This window comes from Bos taurus, chromosome 8, assembly GCF_002263795.3.
Source record: "Bos taurus isolate L1 Dominette 01449 registration number 42190680 breed Hereford chromosome 8, ARS-UCD2.0, whole genome shotgun sequence".
Classification (NCBI taxonomy): domain Eukaryota; kingdom Metazoa; phylum Chordata; class Mammalia; order Artiodactyla; family Bovidae; genus Bos; species Bos taurus.
This window is the reverse complement of record NC_037335.1, coordinates 101,670,835-101,698,370: the sequence shown is the minus strand read 5'-3', so window position 1 is coordinate 101,698,370 and position 27,536 is coordinate 101,670,835. Positions and strand designations below refer to the sequence as shown.

General features: G+C 37.2%; 2 protein-coding genes across 10 annotated transcripts in view; both read left to right on the top strand.

Annotated features, from left to right (window-relative positions):
* The window catches only part of LOC534155 (immunoglobulin (CD79A) binding protein 1-like), a 33,689-nt gene extending 23,598 nt beyond the window's left edge, over positions 1–10,091 (top strand). The window contains exons 1-2 of one of the 2 annotated variants that reach the window (XM_059889162.1): positions 453–6,888; positions 8,916–10,091. In XM_059889162.1, coding sequence (XP_059745145.1) covers positions 6,871–6,888; positions 8,916–9,935 — 1,038 coding nt within the window. In that variant the 5' untranslated portion in view covers positions 453–6,870 and the 3' untranslated portion in view covers positions 9,936–10,091. 2 annotated transcript variants of the gene reach the window in all.
* PTBP3 (polypyrimidine tract binding protein 3) overlaps positions 1–27,536 on the top strand; it is a 91,572-nt gene that overhangs the window by 23,586 nt on the left and 40,450 nt on the right. For 3 of the 8 annotated variants that reach the window (XM_015472698.3, XM_015472697.3, XM_010808276.4), the window contains 2 exons: positions 19,322–19,491; positions 21,843–21,989. In XM_015472698.3, coding sequence (XP_015328184.1) covers positions 19,322–19,491; positions 21,843–21,989 — 317 coding nt within the window. Of the gene's footprint in view, positions 1–296; positions 430–15,048; positions 15,168–19,321; positions 19,492–20,122; positions 20,207–21,842; positions 21,990–27,536 lie in introns of those variants that run through there. The other 5 variants (XM_059889565.1, XM_059889566.1, XM_059889567.1 and 2 more) reach the window with 5 other exon arrangements.

The following is a 27,536-nucleotide window of genomic DNA, read 5'->3' as shown; positions in this document are numbered from 1 at the left end:
GATTGATTACTTAGGAAAAGAAAGATGTATGAGCTGTGAGTTTATCTGGCAGCAGTAGTCTGCTCTGTTTTGTCTTTATGTTTTGAATTTCCTCTTGTATCCCGTTTCATTCTAGGTTCAGTGTTTTTAGGTTGACAGTTATTTTCTCTTAGTACTTTGCAGGTACTGTTTTATTATTCTTTTAGCCTCTGTTGTTGAGAAGCCTTTTGTCAGCCTATGTTATTATTGTGTAGATAGAATTAATTCTCTGTAGTTGTTCTAACAGTTTTCTCTTTAATTTTGTTCTGTGTCTCTAGCTATGCCTGGGTGTGGATCGCTGGTTCTCTGAGGGTTCACTAAAATAGCTTGGGAAACTTTGAAGAAAATACAGATACCTTGACGTACTCCACACCAATTCTGAAATTGCTGGTTGGGGAAGGAGAGGCCTAGGTACTGTTTTTAAAGCTTCTTAGCTGATACATGTCAGAGAAGGCAATGGCACCCCACTCCAGTACTCTTGCCTGGAAAATCCCATGGACAGAAGAGCCTGGTGGGCTGCAGTCCATGGGGTCACGAAGAGTCAGACACGACTGAGCGACTTCACTTTCACTTTTCACTTTCATACTTTGGAGAAGGAAATGGCAACCCACTCCAGTGTTCTTGCCTGGAGAATCCCAGGGAAGGTAGAGCCTGATGGGCTGTCGTCTTTGGGGTCGCAGAGAGTCGGACACGACTGAAGCAACTTAGCAGCAGCAGCAGCAGCTGATACATGTAAGGTGCAGCCAGGGTTGAAGACCATTGCTGCAGACTTTAATTTATCCTGCTTAGTAGTGACCCCAACTTTCCACAGAATTGCCTCCTTCTGGAACTCCAGTTAGACATGTTTTGGGCCACCTCATTTAGTCCTGCATTTGTTTAACCTCTTGCATTCATTGTCACCTCCTTCTCCTTAAAGTCCTGTATTTTGGATAATTTCCTTGAAATGGTTTTCTGATTCACTCAGTGTTCAGCTTTGTCTGGTATGCTGTTTAATCCTTCTGTTGAGTATTTGATTTCAAGGCATATATTTTTCATTTTTCTGTGTCCATTTGACGCGTTTTTTTAAAGACCACCTAGTTTTGTTTTTTTAGTATCATGTTCTTTTTTTATGGTCACTATTGTTTTTTCCCCTAATTTTTTAATTATTTAAAACAATTTTTATAGTCTCAGATTTTACAATTATGGAGTTCTTAGGGGTGCTAATATTCCTGGGGTTTGTATCAGCTAATCTTTGCTTATGGTATATTATTTTTACTTGATTCATAATTTTTGGTTATGAGATAAACTTCAACTAAATTCTATTTTTCCTTCTTTGAGAATCTTTTGTGTTTGCTCTGCTAGATTTGCTAGGGTAGAAACGGCAACCCACTCCAGTATTCTTGCCTGGAAAACTCCATGGACAGAGGAGCCTGGCGGGCTGTAGTATATGGACTTGCACAGAGTCAGACACAGCCGAGCGTGCACACGTAGCACAGTATAGTCCTGCTAACACACCCTAATGTGTATGCTAATATATTGCTTTGGGGATTCATACCAGAAGACAAGAGAAAGTAAAAATCTGGGTATTTACATTTCTCCATTCAGATCTCTGAACAGACATATACTTCCTTTTTCGATACCTGTGGTAGATGGAAAATTTCTAATTTTACTTTGCCTTTTACTGAAAGGGGGCCTCCTAAGGGGCTGGCCTGTTGGTACCTAAAAATTTTGCTTCTATTTTTTAGGTCACCTATACATTAAAAATACTTTTGTAATACTTGATTCAATATTTGCAATTCTCTAAAAATTTCAAAAACTAAAGATTATGTTACTCTTAATTCTTGACTTCTTTGAATAAATATTTCTGATTGATTTTGAACAAATTTTATTGGAAAGTTTCTAGGGCTCATTTAAAGAGTTTAATCCCATTGTAAGATACTTAAGTAGTTCTTCAAAGACATAAATAATTTTAAAAATCACATTAATAATGGGTTGCTAAAGGAAAGTCATGTATAGTACTGTGTTGAAAGATCTTTTTGTATACTGTCTTCATCACAAAATTTTTGTAGTTTCAGTTTAGTTAAGTCACTCGGTCATGTCCAACTTTGTGCACCTCCGTGGACTGCAGCACGCCAGGCCTCCCTGTCCATCACCAACTCCCAGAATATACTCAAACTCATGTGCATCAAGTCGGTGATGCCATCCAGCCATCTCATCCTCTGTCATCCCCTTCTTTTCCCACCTTCGATCTTTTTCAGTTTTTCCCAGCATCAGGGTCTTTTCAAATGAGTCTGTTCTTTGCATCAGGTGGCCAAAATATTGGAGTTCCAGCTTCAGCATCAGTCCTTCCAATGAATATTCAGGACTGATTTCCTTTAGGATGGACTAATTGGATCTTGCTGTCCAAGGGACTTTAAAGAGTCTTCTCCAACACCACAGTTCAAAAGCATCAATTCTTCGGCACTCAGCTTTCTGTATAGTCCAACTCTCACATCCATACATGACCACTGGAAAAACCGTAGCCTTGACTAGACGGACTTTTGTTGGCAAAGTAATGTCTCTGCTTTTTAATATGCTATCTAGCTTGGTCGTAGCTTTTCTTCCAGGGAGCAAGCATCTTTTAATTTCATGGCTGCAGTCACCATCTGCAGTGATTTTGGAACCCAAGAAAATAAAGTCTGTCACTGTTTCCACTGTTTCCCCATCTACTTGCCATGAAGTGATGGAACTAGATGCTTTGATCTTAGTTTTCTGAATGTTGAGTTTTAAACCAACTTTTTCACTCTCTTTTACTTTCTTCAAGAGGCTCTTTAGTTCCTCTTCGCTTTCTGCCATAAGGGTGGTGTCATCTGCATATCTTAGGTTATTGTTATTTCTCCTGGCAATCTTGATTCCAGCTTGTGCTTCCTGCAGCCCAGCATTTCTCATGATGTACTCTGCATGTAAGTTGAATAAGCAGGGTGACAATATACAGCCTTGATGTACTCCTTTTCCTATCAGGAACCAGTCTGTTCCATGTCCAGTTCTAACTGTTCCTTCCTGACCTGCGTACAGATTTCTGAAGAGGCAGGTCAGGTGGTTTGGTATTCCTGTCTCTTTAGGAAACACAGTTTGTTGTGATCCTGTCAGTGAAAGGAATCCAGCTTGAACATCTGGAAGTTCACAGTTCATGTACTCTTGAAGCCTGGCTTGGAGAATTTTGAGCATTACTTTGCTAGTGGATGAGATGAATGCAATTGTGCAATAGTTTGAGGATTCTTTGGCATTGCCTTTTTTGGGATTGAAATGAAAACTGACCTTTTCCAGTCCTGTGGCCACTGCTGAGTTTTCCAAATTTGCTGGCATGTCGAATGCAGCATTTTCACAGCATCATCGGATTTGAAATAGCTCAACTGGAATTCCATCTCCTCCACTAGCTTTGTTTGTAGTGATGCTTCCCTAAGGCCCACTTGACTTCACATTCCAGGATGTCTGGCTCTGTAGACAAATGTTTTACACTTGTCTACATAAATCATATGCTTTGCCTTCTAAATGTAATCTTACGATGATGGCAGAGACTATTTATTGTGTGCCCCAATTTCTTAAGCAACAGAGCACTAATTTTTATCAGGGCATGTTGTCACCCAGATTAAATGACTGCTTGTCTAGTCTTCTTATAGCTAGGTGTGTTCATGTGATTGAGTGCTGTCTAACAAGATATAAGTGGAAGTGTTACATTTCTACATGGGTTTTCCTCTATTATCTTTCTGCCTATAGGAGTACTAGCTTCCATCTGTGAGAAAAATGCTCCAGAAATCTGCCTTTGAATTTATTGCTGAATATTAAGCCATACATGCCTGACCAGTAGGGGTGATATTTCAGCTCTACCATAAAGACTATTCTAAACCCACCCTAAAAAGACTTAAAAACAAGCTATAAAACAATTAGCTGATCTGAAAGTAACTTTTTTCCAGAAAGGAGTTTGGCACTTTAAAGGAATGAAACAAATACTGGTGCTCACAGTGTTGAGCATTCAACCAAAAATTGCCAGACATGGAATGAACCACAAAATTGTGACCTGTAGCTAGAAGAAAAATCAGTCAACAGAAACAGGTCTAAAAAATGACAGATGATGAAATTAGCAGATTTGGACTTTGGAATAGTTACTAAAGTATGGGAAAGGATTTAAAGGAAAATAACAAGGAGAAAATAAAAATCAAATGTAACTTCTAGAGATAAAAATATAGCATCTAAAAAGAAACAGGCATGGCTTTAACAGCACTAATATTCTATAAAAGAAATAATCAGTGAATTTAAAGTCAACAGTAGAAACTAAACACAGACCCAAAAAAAACTGAAAAAAAAAAATCAGAGCCTTAGTAACCTGTAGAACAAAGTAAAGTGGTTCTAAACATATGTATATTTGAAGTCCCAGAAAAAAAGATGGGGGTTGGGAAACCAATATGTCTAAAGAAATAATGACTGAAAATATTCCAAATTTGGTGGAAACTGTAAACCCACATATCCAAGAAGTTCAATGAACCACAGGCAGGATAAATACAGTGGAAACCACACCAAGGCTCATCATAATCAAATTGCTGAAAACCAGGAATGCAGAACAAATCTTAAAAGTAGCCAGAAGGAAAAAAGTCACATTTTTCAGAGAAACAAAGATAAGAGTAACGAGAGTTCTTGCCCCCAAATGGTGCAAATCAGAAGACAATGGAGAAACATCTTCAAAGTACTGAAGATAAATAACAATCAGACCGAAATTCTATGTTCAGTTAAAATATTTTTCAAAAATAAAAGTTAAAGCTTTTTTGAGGCACACAAAAGCTGAGAACATTTGTTAGTAACAGACTTAAATTTTATGAAATGGAAAAGGAAATTCCTCAGACTTGAGGAAAGTGATACCAGGTGGAAATTTGGGTCTACACAAAGTGGTAAATATGTGGATATGTGACTTTTCTTCCTCATGTTTTTGGTTAAGTTCAAAGATAATTGAGGGATTCTGGAAAGGTGGTAGAGTAAGAAGCACCAGCAGTCTTTCTACCTAAATGACAATTGGGCTGGCAGAATCTGCCTGTAACTAATTTGGAACTCTGGAGTCTTGAAGGCCTGCGAGTTCCAGGGGAAGACTTGGAAGGTAAACTGTGGTTAATTATGGTCAATTTTAGCTCTCAGCACAGTAGCAGCTACCATCCCTCACCCTCAGTCACATGGCAGGCAGCTGTGTGAGTTCCAGAGCAGCTTACAAATAGGAGCCAGGGTGGGCAAAAGCTTCAAGGATCTGTGCTCTGATTGCTCCTTCTGATCACATAGATGCGAAGAGGCAGGCAGCCATTCTTCTTGCATCTCTCCCTTTGGTCAGCACCTCTCACCCCCAGTACATGTGACTTTCAGAGGATATAAAGGGTTGGTGTTTTCTACACCTTCCTCCCCTTCATTTTCCTTCCCCTATCCCCTTTTGGGAAGCAAATATTAAAGACTAGGACATTAAAAACACAACTGCATCTACAGAGAAAATTAGAAAGTATTAGTGCATGCCCAGGAAAAGGCTCAGAAGACACTTGAGAAGGACTTAAATTTACACCTCAAGCTTATTCTTGGCATAGAGACAGTCCAAAAGAATCAGAAAAACAATAACACAGACAAGAAAACCCTGAGAAAAGGGAAGAATCTGATTTCCAGCATTACCACAATACCAAATTTGATGAAAAATATGAATATAAACATCTAAGAACCTTTATGAACTCCAGGTAAGATGAATTTGATGAGACCCACACTGAGACACATTTGAAACCAAACTTTTGGAAGTCAGAGATAAAGAGAAAATCCAAAAAGCATTGCGAGAGAATCGACTCATCGCATGCAAGGGATCCTTAATAAGAATATGAGCAGATTTCTCTTCAGGAACTTGGACAAAAGTCAGTGGGCCAATATATTCAAAGTTGTCAAAGAATGTAACTGTTAACCAAGTATCCTGTGTTTGGTAAATTTGTCCTTCAAATGTGAGAGAGAAATTAAGACATTCCCAGATGAGTAAAAACTGAAAAAGTTTATTACTTAACTAGATCTGCCCTGTAAGAAATATTCAAAGGGGTCCCTTGGGGTGAAATGAAAAAAGACAGTAGACAGTAGCTCAAAGCCATTTATTTGAGGAAGTAAAGATCTCAGTGAATGCCACTGTAAAAGCCTATATCATTCAAACAGTGGTTTGTAATCCACTTTTTCTTCTCTGCAGATTTAAGGGCCTAATACACTTTTTTTTAAAATTATTAATCTAAAGTTCTCAAGTGACTTGGTTTGTAATTCCACATTTTGTTTTCTACATAATTTAGGAGACTGATAACATTTAAATGAATTGTTTGTTTTTCTGGGCACACATTGTTTAAAGATCTATTTTTTGTGGTAATAGTGGAAAGAGGTGGGGACAGATCTATAAAGGAGCAGAGTTTTTGTATGTTATTGAAGTTAAGCCGGACTAAATTCAAATTAGAGTGTTATAACTTTAGGATGTTAAAAGTAATCCCCATGGTAACCATAAAGAAAATAGCTATCTAATATGCTCAAAAAGAAATGAGAAAGAATACTTAGAGTAGACAGAATCTTAGAGCGAGAGAGTAGAATGGTGGTTGCTAGGGACTGGAAGAAGAGGGTTTAGGGAGCTTCATTTAATGGATATAGAATTTCAGTTTTATCAACACAAGGTGAAAAGTGTTATGGAAATGAATGGTTGTGATAGTTGCACATTATGAATGTATTTAACATCACTGAATTCTGTGTTTAAAGATAGTGATTTTATGTGTATTATACCATAGTAAAAAATTTTTGAAAAAAACTCTAGAATGCTCTCTATGGAAAGCTCCATAAGATACAAGTGATTAAAACAAGATGCAAAAAGGAAAAAAGGTAATTGATTATTTAAAGCAAGATAAAATTAATATAGTTGGGGGGGTTGTAGCAAATGTGAAAAGTACAATATATGACAGTAATACAAAGAATATGTATGATAAGAGAAACAGATGTATACTTTGAAAAGTTCTTACATAATACCTATGTATTATAGTATTATTTTAAGGTAGACTGGGGTAAGTTAAAGAAACTTATTGTTGATTAAACTCCAGAGTAATCACTTAAAAAAAACTAACCAAAAAAGTAAACATAATTGAAAACCAGAGGTTATCTGCCATTTATGTGCATGTTTTATGTGTGATGTATTATGTTTTATTGATAAATTGATCCCTTTATCATTATGAAGTGTCTTTCTTTATCCCTGGTGATATTTCTTTTCCTGAAGTCTACTTTGATATTAGTACAGCCACTTTATCTTTCTTATGATTAGTGTTTACATATTTCTCTTTACTCGTCTTTTTAGCTTTAACCTGAGATTTTTATATTTAAAATGAGTTTCTTATTCACACCATATAATTGAATTTTGCTTTTATCCAGACTGTTGTAACTTCTGCCTTTCAATTGGAATCTTTATGCCATTTTCACTTTATATAATTATTGATATGGTTGGGTTTAAGTTTGTCATCTTGCTTTTTGTTTTCTATTTATATTCATTCTGTTTCTGCTTTCTGTCCTGGTTTTCTTAAGATTATTTTTTATATTCTATTTTATTTATCATTTATTACTTTGTATTCCATATATTTATTTATATTTCTTGATACATATATATATATTTTTCACCTAATTGTAGAGCTTCAGAATACATAATACTAACAACTAAATAAAGAAATAGAAAAATCCACAATTATAGCTGGAGATTTCAATACTCCTCTCTCAGTAATTGATAGCCCAGTACATAAAAATTAGTAAGGATACAGAACAGGGTTAGCAAATTCTCCTGTTGGCCAGATCCATTCCAGTTGCTCATTTTTGTATTGCCCATGAACTGAGACTGATTTTTACATAAAAAAATAAACTATATACCTCATATTATTCCATTAAAAATTTTTTTTATTGTTATTTTTTGACCCTATGGCACAGCATGTGGGATCTTAGTTCCTCAACCAAGGATTGACCTGGAGACCCCTACCTTGAAAGCATGGAATCTTAACCAGTGAACCACCAGGGAAGTCCCTGATTTTTACACTTTAAATGGTGAAAAACACAAAGAATATTTTGTTATGATTGTGAAACTTACATGAAATTAAATTTCATTGTCTGTATATAAAGTTTTATTTGAACACAGTCGTGCCTACTTGTTTACATCTTACCTCTGACTGCTTTCATTTTATAACTGCAGAGATGAATAGCTGAGTCAGAGCCTGGATGGCCCACGAAGTCTAAAATATTTATGTGACCCTTTAAAAGAAGTCTGTAGGTCCTCTAATACTGAAGTTTTCAGTACTCTCAACCAGCTTGACCTAATTGACAATGGAATAGTCTCCCCAGCACTATCAGGATACATGCTCAGGTTCACATGAAGTGGTCTGCGAGGTAGACTATATGCTGGGTCCTTAAATAGGTCTCAGTTAAATATGAGTGCATTAAAATTAGGTATTAGAGTTATATTAGAACTAGAAATTTTAAAAAATAATACTCAAATATTTGAGAAGAAATCTCCAATTGCTTAGGAAAAGAAACTATACATATACAGGTATACATATACATATATCCCCTCCTTCTTGAACCTGTCTCCCATCTCCCTCCACATCCCACCCCTCCATGTTGACACAAAGCCCCTGTTTGAGTTTCCTGAGAAATACAGCAAATTCCCATTGGCTATCTATTTTACATATGGTAATGTAAGTTTCCATGTTACTCTCTCCATACATCTAACCCTCTCCTCCCCTATGTATATATGTATACATACATATATATGTCTATCTATGGCTGATTCATGTTGAGGTTTGACAGAAAACAACAAAATTCTGTAAAGCAATTATCCTTCAATTAAAAAATAAATTTGGGGTTCCTCCTTCCCTAAGATGGCAGCAGCTGAAGACGAGTTACTGCTCCCGCGGCTCCCCGAGCTGTTCGAAACCAGCAAGCAGCTTTTGGATGAAGTGGAAATCGCAGCTGAACCCACCAGCTCCCAAATAATCCAAGATAAGGTGTTCAAGGGACTGGATCTCCTGAAGAAGGCTGCTGAAATGTTGTCACAGCTTGACTTGTTCAGCCAAAATGAAGATTTGGAGGAGATCGCGTCCACTGACCTGAAATACCTGATGGTGCCAGCATTTCAAGGAGCGTTCACCATGAAACAAGTCAGTCCCAGCAAGCGTCTAGATCATTTGCAGTGGGCTCGAGAACACTTCTTAAACTTCTTAACTCAGTGCCAGTACTATCACGTGGCAAAGTTTGAGCTGCCCAAAACCAAGACCAACTTAGCTGGAAATAACACTGCTAATTCCTCCATGGCCTATCCTAGCATCATTGCTATGGCATCTCAGAGACAGGCTAAAAAAGAGAGATACAAGCAGAAGAAGGAGGTGGAGCATAGGTTGTCTGCACTGAAATCTGCTGTGGAAAGTGGTCAAGCAGATGACGAGCATGTTCGTGAATATTACCTCCTTCACCTTCGAAGGTGGATTGGTATCAGCTTAGAAGAGATTGAGAGCATTGACCAGGAGATAAAGATCTTGAGAGAAAAAGACTCCACACACGAGGCATCAACTTCTCAGTCATCTCATCAGGACAGGCCTCCAATGAAACCGTTTGTTCTCACTCAGAACATGGCCCAAGCCAAAGTATTTGGAGCTGGTTATCCAAGTCTGGCATCTATGACAGTGAATGACTGGTATGAACAGCATCGGAAATTTGGAGCATTACCAGATCAGGGAATAGCCACGACAATGTCAGAGTTCAAAAGGGCAGCTCAGCAACAAGAAGATCAGGAGCATGAGGAGGAAGAGGATGATGAGCAGGCAGTGTGCAGAGCTCGAGAGTGGGATGACTGGAAGGACACCCATCCTAGAGGCTATGGCAACCGGCAGAACATGGGTTAGCCTCCCCACAACGAGACAGGACAACAGGGGCTTACATCTTCCCCGCCAAGGACAATAGTGCTGTCTCCCCCTCCCTGCTTTTCTGCTTCAGCTCTGTACAACGAAGGCAGAGATGCTTAGTCTTGCTTAGCATTCAATAAAATGTCAAGCAATGAAGTGTGTATTTGTACCCTAAATGATAAGCCAGAAATCTTGTTTTGGCATTAATCATTCTCATCATGATACATTTTAATTTTCTTAAGTGGAAAGAAAAGAGGACTGAGAAATGGCTCTGTATAATCAATCAGTAGTTGTATGAATTATCTTTAAAAAAAAAAAAAAAAAAAAGGTCCCTTCTATCACATGTGCCTGTGCAGAAAATAAATAAAACAATTTAAAAAAAAAGTAACATATAATCCATAGATCAAATAAGAAAACACCAGGGAAATTAGAAGATATTTTGAAGTGAATTAAAAGGAAAACATGGCTTACTAAAGTTTATAGGATTCAGCTAGAGCTGTTCTTAGGAGAAAATTTACATCTTTAAATGTTTTATTAGAAAAGGAGAAAATGTGTAAAATGAATAAGCTTCTAAGTGTAGCATAAGAAGGACAAATTAAACCCCAAGTAAATAGAGGAATGAAGAAAATGAGGATAATGAAAGCAGTAGCTGCTTTTTAATAGATCAGTAAAATTAATAAACTTCTAAGTAGACAGAAAAAGAAGGTAAGTTACCAGTATCAAGAAGGATCCTGTAGACATTAAAGAGGTACTTTTATGGACTGAATACTGGAGTGGATTGCCATGTCCTCCTGCAGGGGATCTTCCCGACCCAGGGATTGAACCTGTGTCTCTTTGGTCTCCTGCATTGGCAGGTGGGTTCTTTACCACTGATGCCACCTGGGAAGACGTGGAGAAGTTATTTGAAATCCTAAAAGATAATGCTTTTAAAGTGCTGCATTGAATATGCCAGCAAATTTGGAAAACTCAGCAGTGGCCACAGGACTGGAAAAGCTGTTTTCATTTCAATCCCAGAGAAAGGCAATGCCAAAAAATTTTCAGACTACTGCACAATTGCACTCATCTCACCCATTAGCAAAGTAATGCTCAAAATTCTCCAAGCCAGGCTTCAACAGTACATGAACTCTGAACTTCCAGATGTTCAAGGTGGATTTAGGAAAGGCAGAGGAACCAGAGATCAAATTGCTGACATTTGCTGGATCATCAAAAAAGCAAGAATGAAGTTGCCCAATCGTGTCTGATCTTTGCAATACTATGGAATGTGGCCTACCAGGCTCCTCCATCCATGGAATTTTCCAGGCAAGAGAACTGGAGTGGGTTGCCATTTCCTTCTCCAGGGGATCTTCCCAACCCAGGAATCAAACCCGAGTCTCCCGCACTGCAGGCAGACTCTAACGTCTGAGCCTCCAGGAAAGCACCCAAAGTTGTGCCTTGCTCCCCTCCCTCCTGTTTCACCATTAATAGGAAGAGACTAAGTTAGGGCCCACTCTGTTTCTTGAAGGGCAAGGAAACCACCTCATCACCAAATGGTTCTAACAGAAAGGGAAAGTGAAGTGAAAGTGAAAGTCGCTCAGTCATGTCCAACTCTCTGCAACCTCATGGACTATATACAGTCCGTGGAATTCTCCAGGCCAAAACACCGGAGTGGGTAGCCTTTCCCTTCTCCAGGGGATCTTCCCAACCCAGGGATCGAACCCAGGTTTCCCACATTGAAGGTGGATTCTTAACCAGCTGAGCCACCAGGGAAACCTGTGTGGATAACAACGAACTGTGGAAAATTCTTCAAAAGATGGGAGTACCAGAACACCTTACCTGCCTCCGGAGAAATCTGTATGCAGGTCAAGTAGCAACAGTTGCAACTGGACATGAAACAATGGACTGATTTCAAACTGGGAAAGGAGTACATCAAGGCTGTATATTGTCACCCTGCTTATTTAACTTATATGCAGAGTACATCATGTGAAATGCAGGGCTGGATGAAGCACAAGCTGGAATCAAGATTGCTAGGAGAAATATCAGTAACCTCAGATATATAGATGACGCCATCCTTATGGCAGAAAGCAGAGAGGAACAAAAGAGCTTCTTGATGAAAGTGAAAGAGGAGAGTGAAAAATCTGACCTAAAACTCATTCAAAAACCTAAGATCATGGTATCTGGTCCCATCACTTCATGGCAAATAGATGGGGAGACAGTGGAAACAGTGAGAGACTTTATTTACTTGAGCTCCCAAATCACTGCAGATGGTGACTGCAGCCATGAAATTAAAAGACGCTCGCTCCTGGGAAGAAAAGTTATGACCAACCTAGATAGCATATTAAAAACAGAGACATTGCTGTGCCAACAATCCATCTAGTCAAAGCTATGGTTTTTCCAGTGGTCATGTATGGATTTGAGAGTTGGATTGTAAAGAAAGCTGAGCGCCGAAGAATTGATGCTTTTGAACTGTGGTGTTGGAGAAGACTCTTGAGAGTCCCTTGGACTACAAAGAGGTCAAACCAGTCCATCCTAAAGGAAATCAGTCCTGAATATTCATTGGAAGGACTGATGCTGAAGCTCCAGTACTTTGGCCACCTGATGCGAAGAGCTGACTCATTAGAAAAGACCTGATGCTGGGAAAGATTGAAGGCAGGAGGAGAAGGGGAAGACAGAGGATGAGATGGTTGGATGGCATCACCGACTCGATGGACATGAGTTTGAGTGAACTCCAGGAGTTGGTGATGGACAGGGAAGCCTGGCGTGCTGCAATCCATGAGGTCACAAAAGAGTCAGACACGATTGAGCAACTAAACTGATGGGATGAATGTTTGTATACCCCTAAAATTCATATGTTTAAGCTCTTATCCCCAGAGTCTTTGGAGATGGGCCCTTTGGAATGGGGTTCACAAAGGGATTAGTGTCTTTTTAAGAAGAGAGCTTGCTTTTTCCTTCCACCCTGCCATGTGAGGACCATGTGAAAAGGTGGCTGTCTATAAGGCAGGAAAAGAGTCCTCACTAGAAAGTGACAATGCTGACCCTTGATTTTGGACTTCTATTCTCCAAAACTGTGAGAAAGTAAATCTTTATTATTTAAATCACCCTGTCGTATTTTGTCATGGTATCCTGACCAGGTTAAGATGGATCTCAGATGAATACTATGAACAGTTTTAAGCCAGGAAATTTAGATGAAGTGGACAAATTGCTTGAAAAACATAAGTACAAAAGAAATAGAAAACTGGCTTCCCTAGTGGCTCAGACAGTAAAGAGTCTGCCTGCAGTGTTGGAGACCTGGGTTTGATCCCTGAGTTGGAAAGATCCCCTGGAGAAAGGAATGGCTACCTACTCCAGTATTCTTGCCTTGGAGAATTCCATGGACAAGGGATGGGCAAGCTTCCATCCGTGATGTTGCTAAAGTCAAACACAACTTAGTGACTAACATACAAATAGCCCTATGCCTGTTTTAAAAATCAAATTGGTAATTTAAAAATTCAGGTGAAGTTTTCTTTTTTGTGGTCATATGAGTCATTTGTCAAAGGTTGTCAAACTGCATTTAAAATGTAGGTGGGTTTTACCGTATCTAAAATCTGCCCTAATAAAGTTAAATTTTAAAAAAGATCCGTATTTCTAGGATAGTTTTTTTGGTAGATCCCTTCACTTTTGAGATGGGAATATATGAATTTTTTAAAAACCTCTTCCACTTTTATCTTTGGAACATGGTTAATATAAGTAGCCATTCAGTTCAGTTCAGTCGCTCAGTCGTGTCCGACTCTTTGCGACCCCATGAACTGCAGCACGCCAGGCCTCCCTGTCCATCACCAACTCCCGGAGTCCATCCAGACCCATGTCCATCGAGCTGGTGATGCCATCCAACCATCTCATCCTCTGTCATCCCCTTCTCCCCCTGCCCTCAATCTTTCCCAGCATCAGGGTCTTTTGTAATGAGTCAGCTCTTCACATCAGGTGGCCAAAGTATTGGAGTTTCAGCTTCAACATCAGTCCTTCCAATGAAGACCCAGGACTGATCTCCTTTAGGGTGGACTAGTTGGATCTCCTTGCAGTCCAAGAGACTCTCAAGAGTCTTCTCCAACACCACAGTTCAGAAGCATCAGTTCTTTGGCACTCAGCTTTCTTTATAGTCCAACTCTCACATCCATACATGACCACTGGAAAAACCATAGCCTTGACTAGACGGACCTTTGTTGGCAAAGTAATGTCTCTGCTTTTTAATATGCTGTCTAGGTTGGTCATAACTTTCCTTCCAAAGAGTAAGCGTCTTTTAATTTCATGGCTGCAGTCACCATCTGCAGTGATTTTGGAGCCCCAAAAAATAAAGTCAGCCACTGTTTCCCCATCTATTTGCCATGAAGTGATGGGACCGGATGCCATGATCTTCATTTTCTGAATGTTGAGCTTTAAGCCAACTTTTTCACTCTCTCCTTTCACTTTCATCAAGAGGCTCTTTAGCCTTTAGCCTCTTAGTTTAGTTCTTCTTCACTTTCTGCCATAAGGGTGGTGTCATCTGCATACCTGAGGTTGTTGATATTTCTCCTGGCAATCTTGATTCCAGCTTGTGCTTCCTCCAGCCCAGCATTTCTCATGATGTAAGTTAAATAAGCAGGGTGACAATATACAGCCTTGACGTACTCCTTTTCCTGTTTGGAACCAGTCTGTTGTTCCCTGTCCAGTTCTAACTTTTGCTTCCTGACCTTCATACAGGTTTCTCAAGAGGCAGGTCAGGTGGTCTGGTATGCGCATCTCTTTCAGAATTGTCCACAGTTTATTGTGATCCACACAGTCAAAGGCTTTGGTGTAGTCAATAAAGCAGAAATAGATGTTTTTCTGGAACTCTCTTGCTTTTTCGATGATCCAGTGGATGTTGGCAATTTGAACTCTGGTTCCTCTGCCTTTTCAGCTTGAACATCTGGAAGTTCACGGTTCACATATTGCTGAAGCCTGGCTTGGAGAATTTTGAGCATTACTTTACTAGCGTGTGAGATGAGTACAATTGTGCGGTAGTTTGAGCATTCTTTGGCATTGCCTCTCTTAGGGATTGGAACGAAAACCGAACTTTTCCAGTCCTGTGGCCACTGCTGAGTTTTCCAAATTTGCTGGCATATTGAGTGCTGCACTTTCACAGCATTGTCTTTCAGGATTTGCAATAGCTCCAACTGGAATTCCATCACCTCCACTAGTTTTGTTCGTAGTGATGCTTCCTAAGGCCCACTTGACTTCACATTCCAGGATATCTGGCTCTAGGTGAGTGATCACACCATCGTGATTATTTGGGTTGTGACGATCTTTTTTGTACAGTTCTTCTGTGTATTCTTGCCACCTCTTCTTAATATCTTCTGCTTCTGTTAGGTCCCTACCATTTCTGTCCTTTATCGAGCCCATCTTTGCATGAAATGTTCCCTTGGTATCTCTAATTTTCTTGAAGAAATCTGTAGTCTTCAGGAAGCCATTCGGTAGCCATTCACGAAGTTTCTATCCAAAAGTACAAGATTTATTCAAGTTAAGTATTTTGAATGCTTATTTTCATAATACAGTTTTCAGAAAGTCTTTAATCTTTCATATAGAGAATAATTTGTCAAAGTTGCATATTCAATACAGTAGAATTTCCTTGTTTCCTCCTTAATTAAATTATGATTCCCTATATGCTTATATATGCCTTTCCATTTTTAAATTGTTATATTTATCAAGTCTTTATAACCTTTTTTGGGTCATCTAGATGAGTAGTTCTTTAGGTTTTTAGATTTCACAGTCTAATAAAATTTTGAATTAATTTTGAGCAATGTGTTAATTTTGCAAAGTTAGGACATCAAGAGGAAAAAAGCCACTGTTGTCTACAATCTTCATTTTAGCACCAAAAAAAGTAGAAAGAAAATACTTTCCAGGTAAAATAAGCTCTCTTAAGAAAATCAAGACATATGTTGTTGATCTTTTTGTAATGGACATTACATCTAGCATTTAAATATTAATGTTGCTGCTGCTGCTAAATCGCTTCAGTCGTGTCCAACTCTGTGCGACCCCATAGACGGCAGCCCATCAGGCTCCTCTGTCCCTGGGATTCTCCAGGCAAGAATACTGGAGTGGGTTGCCATTTCCTTCTCCAATGCATCCATGCATGCTAAGTCGCTTCAGTCGTGTCCGACTCTGTGCGACCCTATGGACAGCAGCCCCCAGGCTTCTCTGTCCATAGGATTCTCTAGGCAAGAATACTGGAGTGGGTTGCCATTTCCTTCTCCAAAAGAAAAGGATGAGCAGTATCTTATTAAAGATGGTATTCTTATACAAATCAAGTTCCCAAATGTGTTTCATACCAGTGTCCTGAATATTGGAGGAATAAAAGAAAGACCTCACATTTAGATGAAAACAAATGATCTGGAACTGGTTGCTAATACGTTACCAAGCAAAAACTAGTTACCTCATTAGAATGATTCTCTAACAAGAGAACCAAAGGCAGAGAAAATATGCTAACATTGCAAAGAATCCTGCATTTAGGTTATATATGAGGATGAGTGGCTTAAATGAGAAGGTTGCTTAATTTGGGGTTAGATATTGTGAGATCTTTTTGACATCTCTAGACATAGGCTGGATTATAAACTGTATATCTTGCTGTGATATAATTTAATTTTCCAAATACTCATACTACAATTTCCAAGTACTGTTGTTATACTCATTTTATAGGAAATGAATATAAGGCTCAGTTATATCAGAACAAGATGTCTGATTTTGTAGGCCATGCTTTTAACATAGCAGAGACTTTTATAACACAGAAGAACTAAAAACTTGAATTGGTTATGTATATACTTCTTGATAAAAAGTTTGTCACGGTTGGTTTTTATTTGATAGTGCAGTTCAGGTTCAAGTAGCTTGTGTAGGTATTCATTTTATTTCACACGTGGTTTTGCAGAGATTATGAACACCTCAGTTAAAGAAATAACCTTCTTAATGTTCATTCATTTATTTTGGATTATTCTGGATAAACTTCTAAAAGCCTTTGCTCCTTAGGATGGTTTTCTAGTCTTTTAACACCTTATGCTGGTTAAGAATGTACAAGGTTGTGATATTTTTGTCTAGCCATCTAGGCTTACAGAGAGGGGAAGTGCAAAAAGGCACTTTATACTTTTCCAGGAGGTGATAGTTTAGCATTTAATTTAGTGACAGTATTATCACTATAATACTGTATACTGACAGTATAATCCTCATAAATCTGCATATATTCTGAAAATTTATTGTCATCATCAAGTTGCTTAGTTTTTTTTCTAGGGATGGTAACACACTTTGAGATTTTTGTGATTAAAAAGTTACCTTTAAACTTAAGTTTGAATAATGCTCTTTTCACTTCCTAGCTGTGTACAAAAATTATTTAATCTCTGATCTGTTAAATCTCTTAATCTCTTCCATCTGTTAAAGTTAATAAGATGTAATTTAATGTATTTTTATGTGTCAACTCCAGTGAGGCAGTGTAAATGAAAACAGCATGAAAAGTAGAAATTAAGGATCTTTTTAAGTAGTTGGAAGCTTGTCAGGGTTTTTAGAACAGGATAATGACATGACATATACATTTAGGATGATAAGATGTTAGATCTTAGTGGAAGTGGAGGGAGTGAGACTAGAGGAAGGCAGAGTAGAAGGTATCGTAGATCATAGGGATCATAGGTGAGGTGACATTGAGAGTCGAGATGAAAGTGGAATCAGTTATTTTGGAGGGAAAAATCAGTGTTTCATGATGATTCATGAGGAAGGAGAAGGAATCTTTTTGACTCCCAGAAATTAAATACATGATTTCCAATAAGTATTTGTTGATTATTTTCCACACACTGTCCTAGGCATTTGCTATAATCAGGCACAGACCTGTAAGGACCTCTTGGAATTGATAGTATTGGTAGGATGTTGCCTGCATTCATGAACATAGAGAATTTGGGAGCAAGTGCTAGTTTTGGTATTAAGTCAACCTGTTTACCTGTAAGCAAGTGGTGTTCTCTGCCATAGGAACGGGTACAGAATATTGCCAAGACTTTTATGTGGCCCTCATGAAATTTGTTTATTTAGGGTCACAGACATATGACTGTTTTTTTAGTGTTTTAGAAGTTTTTCTAGTATTTAGAAAAATGGTAATCTCAGGTGTTTGAAAAGATTATATTTTTCTTCTAATAGTGCTAAGTATGGTGAAGTGAGGTCGCTCAGTCATGTCCGACTCTTTGCGACCCCGTGGACTGTAGCCCACCAGGCTCCTCTGTCCATGGGATTCTCCAGGCAAGAATACTGGAGTGGGTTGCCATGCATTGCTCCAGGGGATCTTCCCGACCCAGGGATCGAACCCAGGTCTCCCACATTGCAGGCAGATGCTTTAACGTCTGCTGCTGCTGCTGCTGCTAAGTTGCTTCCAACTTCCGTGGGATTTTCCCGGCAAGAATACTGGAGTGGGTTGCTATTTCCTTGAGCCAGTATTAAAAAAACAACACTATAATGAAACTTTGGCTTTTAGATAATTTGCATTTAGTCTTACGTGGTGCTATTTCTGGGGAAGAAAAAAACCTTCCTGAATCTTATGTACATAAATTTGACTACTTGTTACAGGCTTGTCAGTTCTAGTTACTGTCAGTGTTAAAACATAAGCTTTAAATAAAATTTGGCTATAAACTGGCATACTGGATTACAACAGTGGTTCTCATACTTTAGGTTGCTTCAGAATCATCTAGAGAGCTTGTAAAAACACAGGTTGCTGGGATGTTTCTGATTCAGTAGGTCTGAAATAGGGCTTAAAATTTGCATTTCCAAAAGGTAATGATACTTACGTTAAGAGCTGCCTATTATATCATAAAGAATAGGATTATCCTAAGGAAGTCACAGTTTAGCTTCTGAAAGTACTTTAAAAAGTGAATTGGCAAAAATTGTATAATGCCTGAGAAATAAACTTACTTTCATAAATGTGCATCTCAAATTTAAATCCTTGTAGGGTGTGATAAACATGAAATTTTTATTACCATCTATCCTAAAAATTTTTATTCTGTTTAATTAGTAACAGGACAAACTAGAAAAGCATCTTTTAAGATACATTGAAGATAATATAAGTATTGTTTTCTATTCATAACAAATAGTTTCCCATTTAGAGGTTTTTGGTACCTCAACATATGTAATTCATATCCAGCACTTTTGCTTGAAGTTAAAAATCCAAGTTCAGTTTTAAAAAAAATACACCTGCAGTGAAAAATTTTAAAAAACCCACGCGTTGAAAAGTGGATGGTTTTGTTTTCAACTGTCTTCTACTCTTCTCCCATCAGCCCCGTAGTTCCTGAATTTCAAAACCTGAAATGCTTGGAAGATCAAATGTGATGATATGGTTAATGTAGTATGTCAACCCAAATTAGTTTCAGTAATTAAAAAACAAATCTTGTATTTTTTAGCTAATGGGAATGACAACAAGAAATTTAAAGGAGATAGACCTCTCTGTTCGCCTTCCCGTGTTCTCCATCTTCGCAAAATTCCAAGTGATGTCACCGAAGCAGAGGTCATATCATTAGGTCTACCGTTTGGCAAAGTAACTAATCTTTTGATGTTGAAAGGAAAAAGCCAGGTATGTAAGTTTTAAAGATTGACCCACAATTATTATTTCTGGGTGTTAGTGAAAAAAAAAAAAAAAAAAACCACATTGTTTTTAAGGGAATGCCCTGGTAGTCCAGTGGTTAGGACTCTGTGCTTTCACTGCCAAGGGTGCAGGCTCAATCCCTGCTGGGGGAACTAAGATCCTGCAAAGTGCCGCCAAAATTTAAAAAATGAAAGCTTTTTATTTTCTTGAACTTTTTTTCTAAATTTTATTCTATTTACATAGCTTTTAAAAATAGAACTTTTTAATGACAGGAAGCAATAAATAAAAATATTGTATAGGAAACAGGATTCTCTCTTATTTATTATCTTGACCAAACATATTTTACATTCTTAATTACAAAATGGTTTATGAAAATATCCTGTGATTATCAGAAGAGATCAGATTGTTTACCATCCAAGATTGGATAATGATGTCTGATTCAGACCCCTATCTTTAGTAAACTATTTATTTAAATTAACAGCCTTGTTTAAGGTAGTTGAGGTTGTTAAGAACTGGAGAAGTTAAATAGTATGTCTTAGTATTCAGTCCTTGTGTTTATACATTTTTCTTACATCTTTTAGAGGTAGTGTAGGCACTTGGATCTTAATTTTCTTTACAGATGCCACTATTGAGACTAGTATGGTTCGCAGAGTTTGAAAAGAGCCAACACGACCACGTCTAATGGCTGTCTGATGTCTAACAGGCACGCGTTACGTACTTATTATGTTTCATGTAGTATATCCTATATCTTATGTCAAATAACTGAGAGGCAGCAGGCAGTGTCACAGTTTCCTTTGTTTCGGCTATTGGTTCTAGGTTTATATTTTTCTGTAGTGCTGATTGCTGTTAATTGCTTGTCTTTTGATCCTAAATCCTGTTCAGAAAATACCTTGTTAGTAATTTACTTCAGCAAGAGATTCTGATGTGAGTCACTATAGTAGTACTTGTCGGCATAATCATTCCATGGTTCTTGGGAGTGTTGAGGATAGAGTAAGGGTTATTTTCACCAGCCTTTCTGTGGGTAGTGATTTTTTATTTTCTCTTCATCCTACATTATGGAGGTTGATCCTTGGCTGGATACTTTGGGGAAACATAAATAATTCTTTTACTGGACTCCATGTGGAAAATTTTATTTTTACATATGAATTTTTAGGTTGTATATACATATAGGAATGATTTCCTGACTAGAATCACAATATCCAAAGACATTGTTCAGCCTTTCCTTTGTGTGACATTGTAGGAGTCTCAACATTTAGTAGGGAGTTTGCAGGAAGAGACTCTCCCCATATGGTGAATATTATTAGAATACAGTTTACAAATTCTTTGTTGAAAAGATGACTTTAAAAAACCAGATAGTTAAGAAATACTGCCATAGCTATTTTTGTTACCTTGATCATTTTTATCTACTTCTCTTAGAAATATTAGAAAAACTGTATTACTTATACAATTGGATAGCAGCTTTAAAGTGTATCACAGACATTTGTACCTTTTAAATACTGTAAATGACTTAAAATCTGTTTTATTCCTCGAAGATAGTGATTTGGATCATGAGTTCTTCCTGTACTTTAAATTGGAAGTGTTCTTAGAGGTAGTCAGGGCTCAGAACTGTTAGTATATGTTTTATCTTCTTAACCATTGAGACAGGGTGATAAAATCTGCCACCTTAAAGATCTGTAAGTATCCGATTCCTGTCACATAAGTTAATGGGAATCATGACAGTGAGGAGAAGCCATAAACAGAATAAGACATGAATACTAAGGAGCTTCTTCCATCTCAGTTCTTTTTAGTCTTCAAGTAGCTAATATCAGTACAGTGATTACCAATAGCCAAAAAAGGTCACTTGAATGACCCAAATCAAATCAATATTGACTTAATGTAGGATGTTCTCCCATTTCCCTAATTTGTACAATTGAGCCTTGGCACATGAATGTTCTAATTACATTCATAAAAAGGCAAAGGAGAACAGATCATTGGAGAAATTTTTAGGAAGAAACTGAACGCATCAATTTATAGTAGTGATGCACATATTTATTTTTGCTTTTTTAGTTGTTTCTAAATTTTAGAAGAAACAGAAGTAAGAAGACCAAAAACCACACAGAGTCATTTAATCAACTGTCAATTTCCCAATCCCAAATCCTTTATTGAACCCAACTTTTGTCAAATATGTTTTCAGTAACTATCAGTGATAGAGTTTGAAACGAAAGTCATTTCATCCCCTTGAGGGTAATATGACTTCTGTTAAGAATGCATGAGTTTTAGATCAGCTAGAATGACAAAATAGTTCTTAGCTGCCTTTCAAAAACAGGAGCTTTCACTTTACTTTCTTGTGTTTATTGCAGGCTTTCTTAGAAATGGCTTCTGAGGAAGCTGCTGTTACTATGGTGAATTATTACACTCCTGTTACTCCTCACCTTCGAAGCCAGCCTGTTTTTATTCAGTATTCCAATCACAGAGAACTTAAGACTGACAATCTGCCTAATCAAGCTGTAAGTATTAATGTCATTTATAAAAATAGTTTTAAGAATACATGATATAATAACTAAGTTTCTATTTTTAAGTGGAAAAAAAATCATGTGTTTTTCATCATGAGATGCTCTATTGATAAAGATTGTATATATAAATTCTTATCCAAAGACTCCAATAAGAAAGCACTGCCATTTGAAACTGTGTTTGAGGATATGGCCTTAGAAATGGCAGGCAATCAGTTTTCCCTTCAAACTGTTTCCATAAGCGGGGAAAAAGTACATTGTTAATGTCTCTTAAAATTTCAGATCTAAAGGAACTATGGAAGTCAATCCTTTCTTTTTATAGAATATGTAACAAAGGCATTGAGAAGTTGAGTGGTGATCCTATTGTTATAATAAGAATTTATATAAATATGTTCATTATATGATTTTAACTCTCCAAGATAAATGTGGAATATAGACTATGAACATTTCTTACCATACTGAAACTTTTTTGTCTCTCCAGGTTGAGTTTTTAAGTAGTTAAAATAGTAATTTGAAGTATTTTAAGGGTAGGAAAAATTTATCCATGAAGCAAGTACATTTTATTTTATTTTATTTTTTTTTAGCAAGTACATTTTAAAAAATAGGTTTTATATTATGCTGAGAGCATTGTTTGGCCCTGATAGTCTTGCCCTAGGCAAAAGAACTCCTTCAGCTCTTTGTTTCTGTGTTGAAAGTCATTATAATACAAGCTGCTGAATTTAAATTATAGTTTTCCACATTTTTAAAAACAATGACATTTCCTGCATCCAATCCTTAACTTATTCTAAGACATATTAATGACATATAATAAATTATCTAAACTTGAGTAAATGAAATGTTAGATATTTTTAAATATATAAAATTTTTAAAGTAAAACATTGCCTTGTAAGTAGTATACATGCTTATGGTAAAACATTCAGACAATCCAGAAAAATAAAAAACAAAAGACAATCCAGCTACCTAGGTATAACTGATTAACATTTTGCAAACATTTTACTGTGTACCCTTCTCTATTCAGGTTTTGTCTATGTATATAATTTTACACCAGTGGAATCCTAATGTTTTAAGAGCTATTATTTTTTCTCTACAGTAGGTCAGTGATGTTTCATGAGAAGAAATACACAATTACTTCATACTTTTTATTTTACTTTTTATTACGTCATCATTTTTAAATGATTGCATAATACTTGCTTCAAAAGGACAGCCATAATTTATCTAGTTTCTTGTTAATAGACATTGAGATTGTTTGCAATGTTATGCTTTTACAAATAGTACTATAGTAGCATTCTTATATATCTTGGCACAGTTGCGGCATTATCTTACAGTTTTTGTTTCTGGCAACAGAATTGCTGGTACTTAGCCTATGTATGTTTTATGTTTTGATATACATTGCAGTATTGCTTTCTGTAAAGATTATTTGCTGATTTAGGGTGCCACTGATAATATATGAGCAAGCGATTTTCCTGTCCATTTTTGTTAATATGATAGTTAACAAATTATATCTTATTATTTTACTTACTTTTATGTAATAACTTGTGACGTATTTACAGTGATTTCTGTTAATGCAGTTTTCCTCCCCATTTTTTCATTTGTGATAAAATACGTATATGAGATTTACCATTTTAACCATTTTTAAGTGTATGATTCAGTGGCATTCCCTGGTGGCTCAGACAGTAAAGAATTTGCCTGAAATGAAGGGGACTTGATTCACTCTCTGGGTCGGGAAGATACTCTGGAGAAGCAAATGGCTACCCACTCCAGTAATCTTACCAGGAGAATTCCATGGAGAGAGGAGCTTGGTGGGCTACAGTCTGTGGGGTTGCAAAGAGTCAGAAATTACTAAGCTAGTGAATAACACTTCAGTGGCATTAAATACACTCACATTGCCCAACCTAGCACCACCATCCATCTCCAGGACTGTTTCCTCTTCCCAGACTGAAACTCTGTACCCATTAAATACTGACTCCTCATTTCCCCCTACCCCCACTGGCAGCTGCCATTCTGTTTTCCATCTCTGGATTTTGTTTGCTAATTCAGTTTTTAAATTATTTTTATGTAAGAGTCAAGTCTCTTAAGTTGTGTTGTGATCCCTGACATGGGTACCATACTCATAAAAACCCAATATAGCAAGATTAAAAAGTTTCTACCTATATTTTCTTATACGTTAATGTTTTGGTTGTCTTTATTTTAGTGTTTAAATCTTTGTTAAGACTGTTTTGTGGGTGGAGAGGGAGGCTAGGGTCTTTCACTTACTCCACTGACCAGTTTCTCTTTTGTTGTGGTTGAGTAGCCCATGTATTATCCACTCATGTAAAACTTGTCCTTTGTCATGTTCTACTTTTCTTTCTGTACACAGGCTTTGCCTACTTAGAACATGCATAAATATACTTGTTAGACATGACTGCACATTTTGCTTGTGTGACCTCCATCTGCCCTCACGTGTGTGCTGCTCACGTGGTATGCAGTCTGTGTCTAATCTGGATTGCCTTTTGGATTCCGTTCTGTTCCGTTCCTGTTTCAGTGTCCCTGTGGCTTAACCTACTATAGGGCAAAGCTCAATTTTTTCCCCTCTCTTTTTAGAAATTAAATGGATAATAGGTTTTGTTTATTTCTCAGGATATATTAGAATTATTTTGATAACTCCTAACACCCCCAAAACACAGTTGAATTGGGTTGATTTTATAGATTAATATGGAGATAGTTAACATATCTATATCGCTAACTAATCCTTTTGAGGAGGAAGTTATATTTTATTTCCTATCTCTCAGTAGAATTTTCAGTTCTCTTTTGTATAAGTCATGCAGTTTTGTCATTAGCGTGATTCCTAATTATGTTTAAGTCTTGAAGAAGACACAAGTTAATAAAACTCTTAAAGACTGGATTATTCTAAAGGGAAACGGTGAGAAATCCCAGTTGCTTGGCAACCAAAGCCAGCCCAAATGACCTAGTTTATTCTTAGATAGCCTTGATTTCTTCCCAGTACCCTTGCCATTTTGTTACTTTTGTCCATTTTTTGCATTGACTTTTGATAAAATAATGGTTTTCTTTTATTCAGAGTCCTACAGAAAAGCTGAAGTCAAAATTGAAGGTACCTGTTTACATACATATTAATGAGAGGTACCAAATATTTTTTATTCTGACAGCCCTCAGAAGCTGATAAATTACTGTTTCATTCTCTTTTCTTCTCTGAATAGCAAGATATCCCAAAACATACTTATGGACATACTTAGCAGAGGGCCAGGTGAATATCAACTATTTCCCTCCCTTGCTTTAAACTAAAATTGGAGCTAAAAACTTTAGATGGTATTTTTGAGGTGCAGCATTTGAGAAATGGTTGTATTAGTAGCAGTCATTTTTGTATAGACAGTTTTTCTTGGTCTTGTAGGTAGAAATTTATAAATTTGCAAAATAATGACCACGGAAAATTTTTTCCTTAAAATATTTCCCCCAGAATCATCAAACTGAACATTTAAATATCTGTGAATTTTGTTGTATATTCATTTCTATCTCAACTTTAGAAATACCTTCTTTATATTTTCTTCCACTGCTGCTGCTAAGTCGCTTCAGTCGTGTCCAACTCTGTGCAACCCCATAGACGGCAGCCCACCAGGCTCCCTCATCCTTGGGATTCTCCAGGCAAGAACGCTGGAGTGGGTTGCCATATTTTCTAGGAATATTTAAATTTTACATGAAGTATATATACGTTCCCAACCTCAATAAGTATTTGTTGGTTTTTCCATCACAATACTGCTGTTTCCTTTACTACTAGTTAATGTAACCATTCCAGAGGGTTTGTGGCTGAAATGTTGAAAAATTATCTCCCATAATAAGAATTCTGCTGCCTTGTAATGTTTAGCATCAGATACACAGAAAATATGTCTTCTTTGTACCTGAACTGTCTCTTCATATTAAGAAGACATTTCTTTTTTCTCCCCCTCCCTTTTCTTTTGTCCTCAGTGAAGCATGTCCCTCTACTTTTCATTTTCTTCCTTCAATATTTTTGCCTAATTAAAAATTGAAACTAGAGTTACTTATTAAACAAATCTTTCTCAGATTTTTATTGTCAAAATAATTTTTTTTGCATGCCTGCTATGCGGAGACTTGTACTCAATGCTCTGTGAAGTTCTAATGCGGAGTATATTGACAACTGTAGAATGATTAAAACAATATATACCGTATCTTCTCATATTTCTGCAACATGATGTCTTTTATGCCAAAGAAGAAGGAGTGGAGGAAGAGAAACAGCAACAATAGCAACAATAACTGTAATATAGCAGTAGTAAGCATATATATAGAATTATTTAATAAAAAGAATTGATTGAATGATTGGTAGATAAGGAAGTAGAGTCAGTGAGGTTGGGAATTCCCTGGCAGTTCAGTGCTTAGGACTCCACACTTAGTACTAAGATCCCACAAGCCACACAGTGTAGCCAAAAAGGTTACATTTACTTTCAGTTATTCAGGCTTAGTTTTGATAGGATGATTAAATCTTGAATAATGGTTCCTTTTTCTCTCCTGATGTGAGAGAAAAAGGAACCATTACTCCACTGAGAGCCTCACTATGTTGATGTTTTTTCCTGAACATTCTAAAGTTGTGAGTAACTGCTCGCTGGTTGTTCAGTAGGTTTAATATGGTAACTGCTTGCTTGTTGTTCTATAGTCACTAAGTCGTGTCCAACTCTGTTGCGATCCTGTGGACTGTAGCCCGCCACGCTCCTCCGTCCATGGGATTCCCCAGGCAAGAATACTGAAGTGTATTGCCATGCCCTCCTCCAGGGGATCTTCCCTGCCCAGGGATTGAACCCAAATCTCCTGCACTGGCATGTGAATTCTTTACCACTGAGCCACCTGGGAACCCCTCAGCTGCTAGCTAAATGTGAATAAATTTAAATAAATTAAAAATAAAAAATTCAGTTCCTCAGTTGCACTAGGTACATTTCAAGTGCTCACCAGCCACCAGTGACTAATATCCAATATATTGTAGATGTCGAATATTTTCATTATCACAGGAAATTCTATTGAACAATGCTGTCTTCCATGTCTCTACTTAACCTTTCGTGTGTGTGTGTGTGTGTGTGTGTGCATGCGAGAGCAGTTGATACAGATACAATAACTACTTCAATGTTCTTGTTTGCTAATTCTAATCCCTGTGTTAATTGAGTCTTTTTTGAATGACCTCCAAACCTCATCATTGCCTATTTAAAGGCTCTAAGTGGGACTGTGAGCCAATTTTCAAATTTAAAAGCAGTACAACCCTGTTTTCCAAATAACATCTTCCTGGAGAGCCCAGTATAAAATAAGATAAACTGCTACGTGTGAAGCAGAATTGGGGTGCTCAGTATCACACACTTGACTTTACAGGCGCATATGTATTTAATGATATATTCAAATTATTCATATATTGTTCTCAGAGATGATTTGGAAACTGAACATTTGGCAGTTCGAGTATTACTTGATACATAAAAGTCTTTATATGGCATAAAAATGTTGTTAAACGGTTTAAAAAAGAGTTGTATATAAGTACAAAAGTGGAAGTTGTTCAGT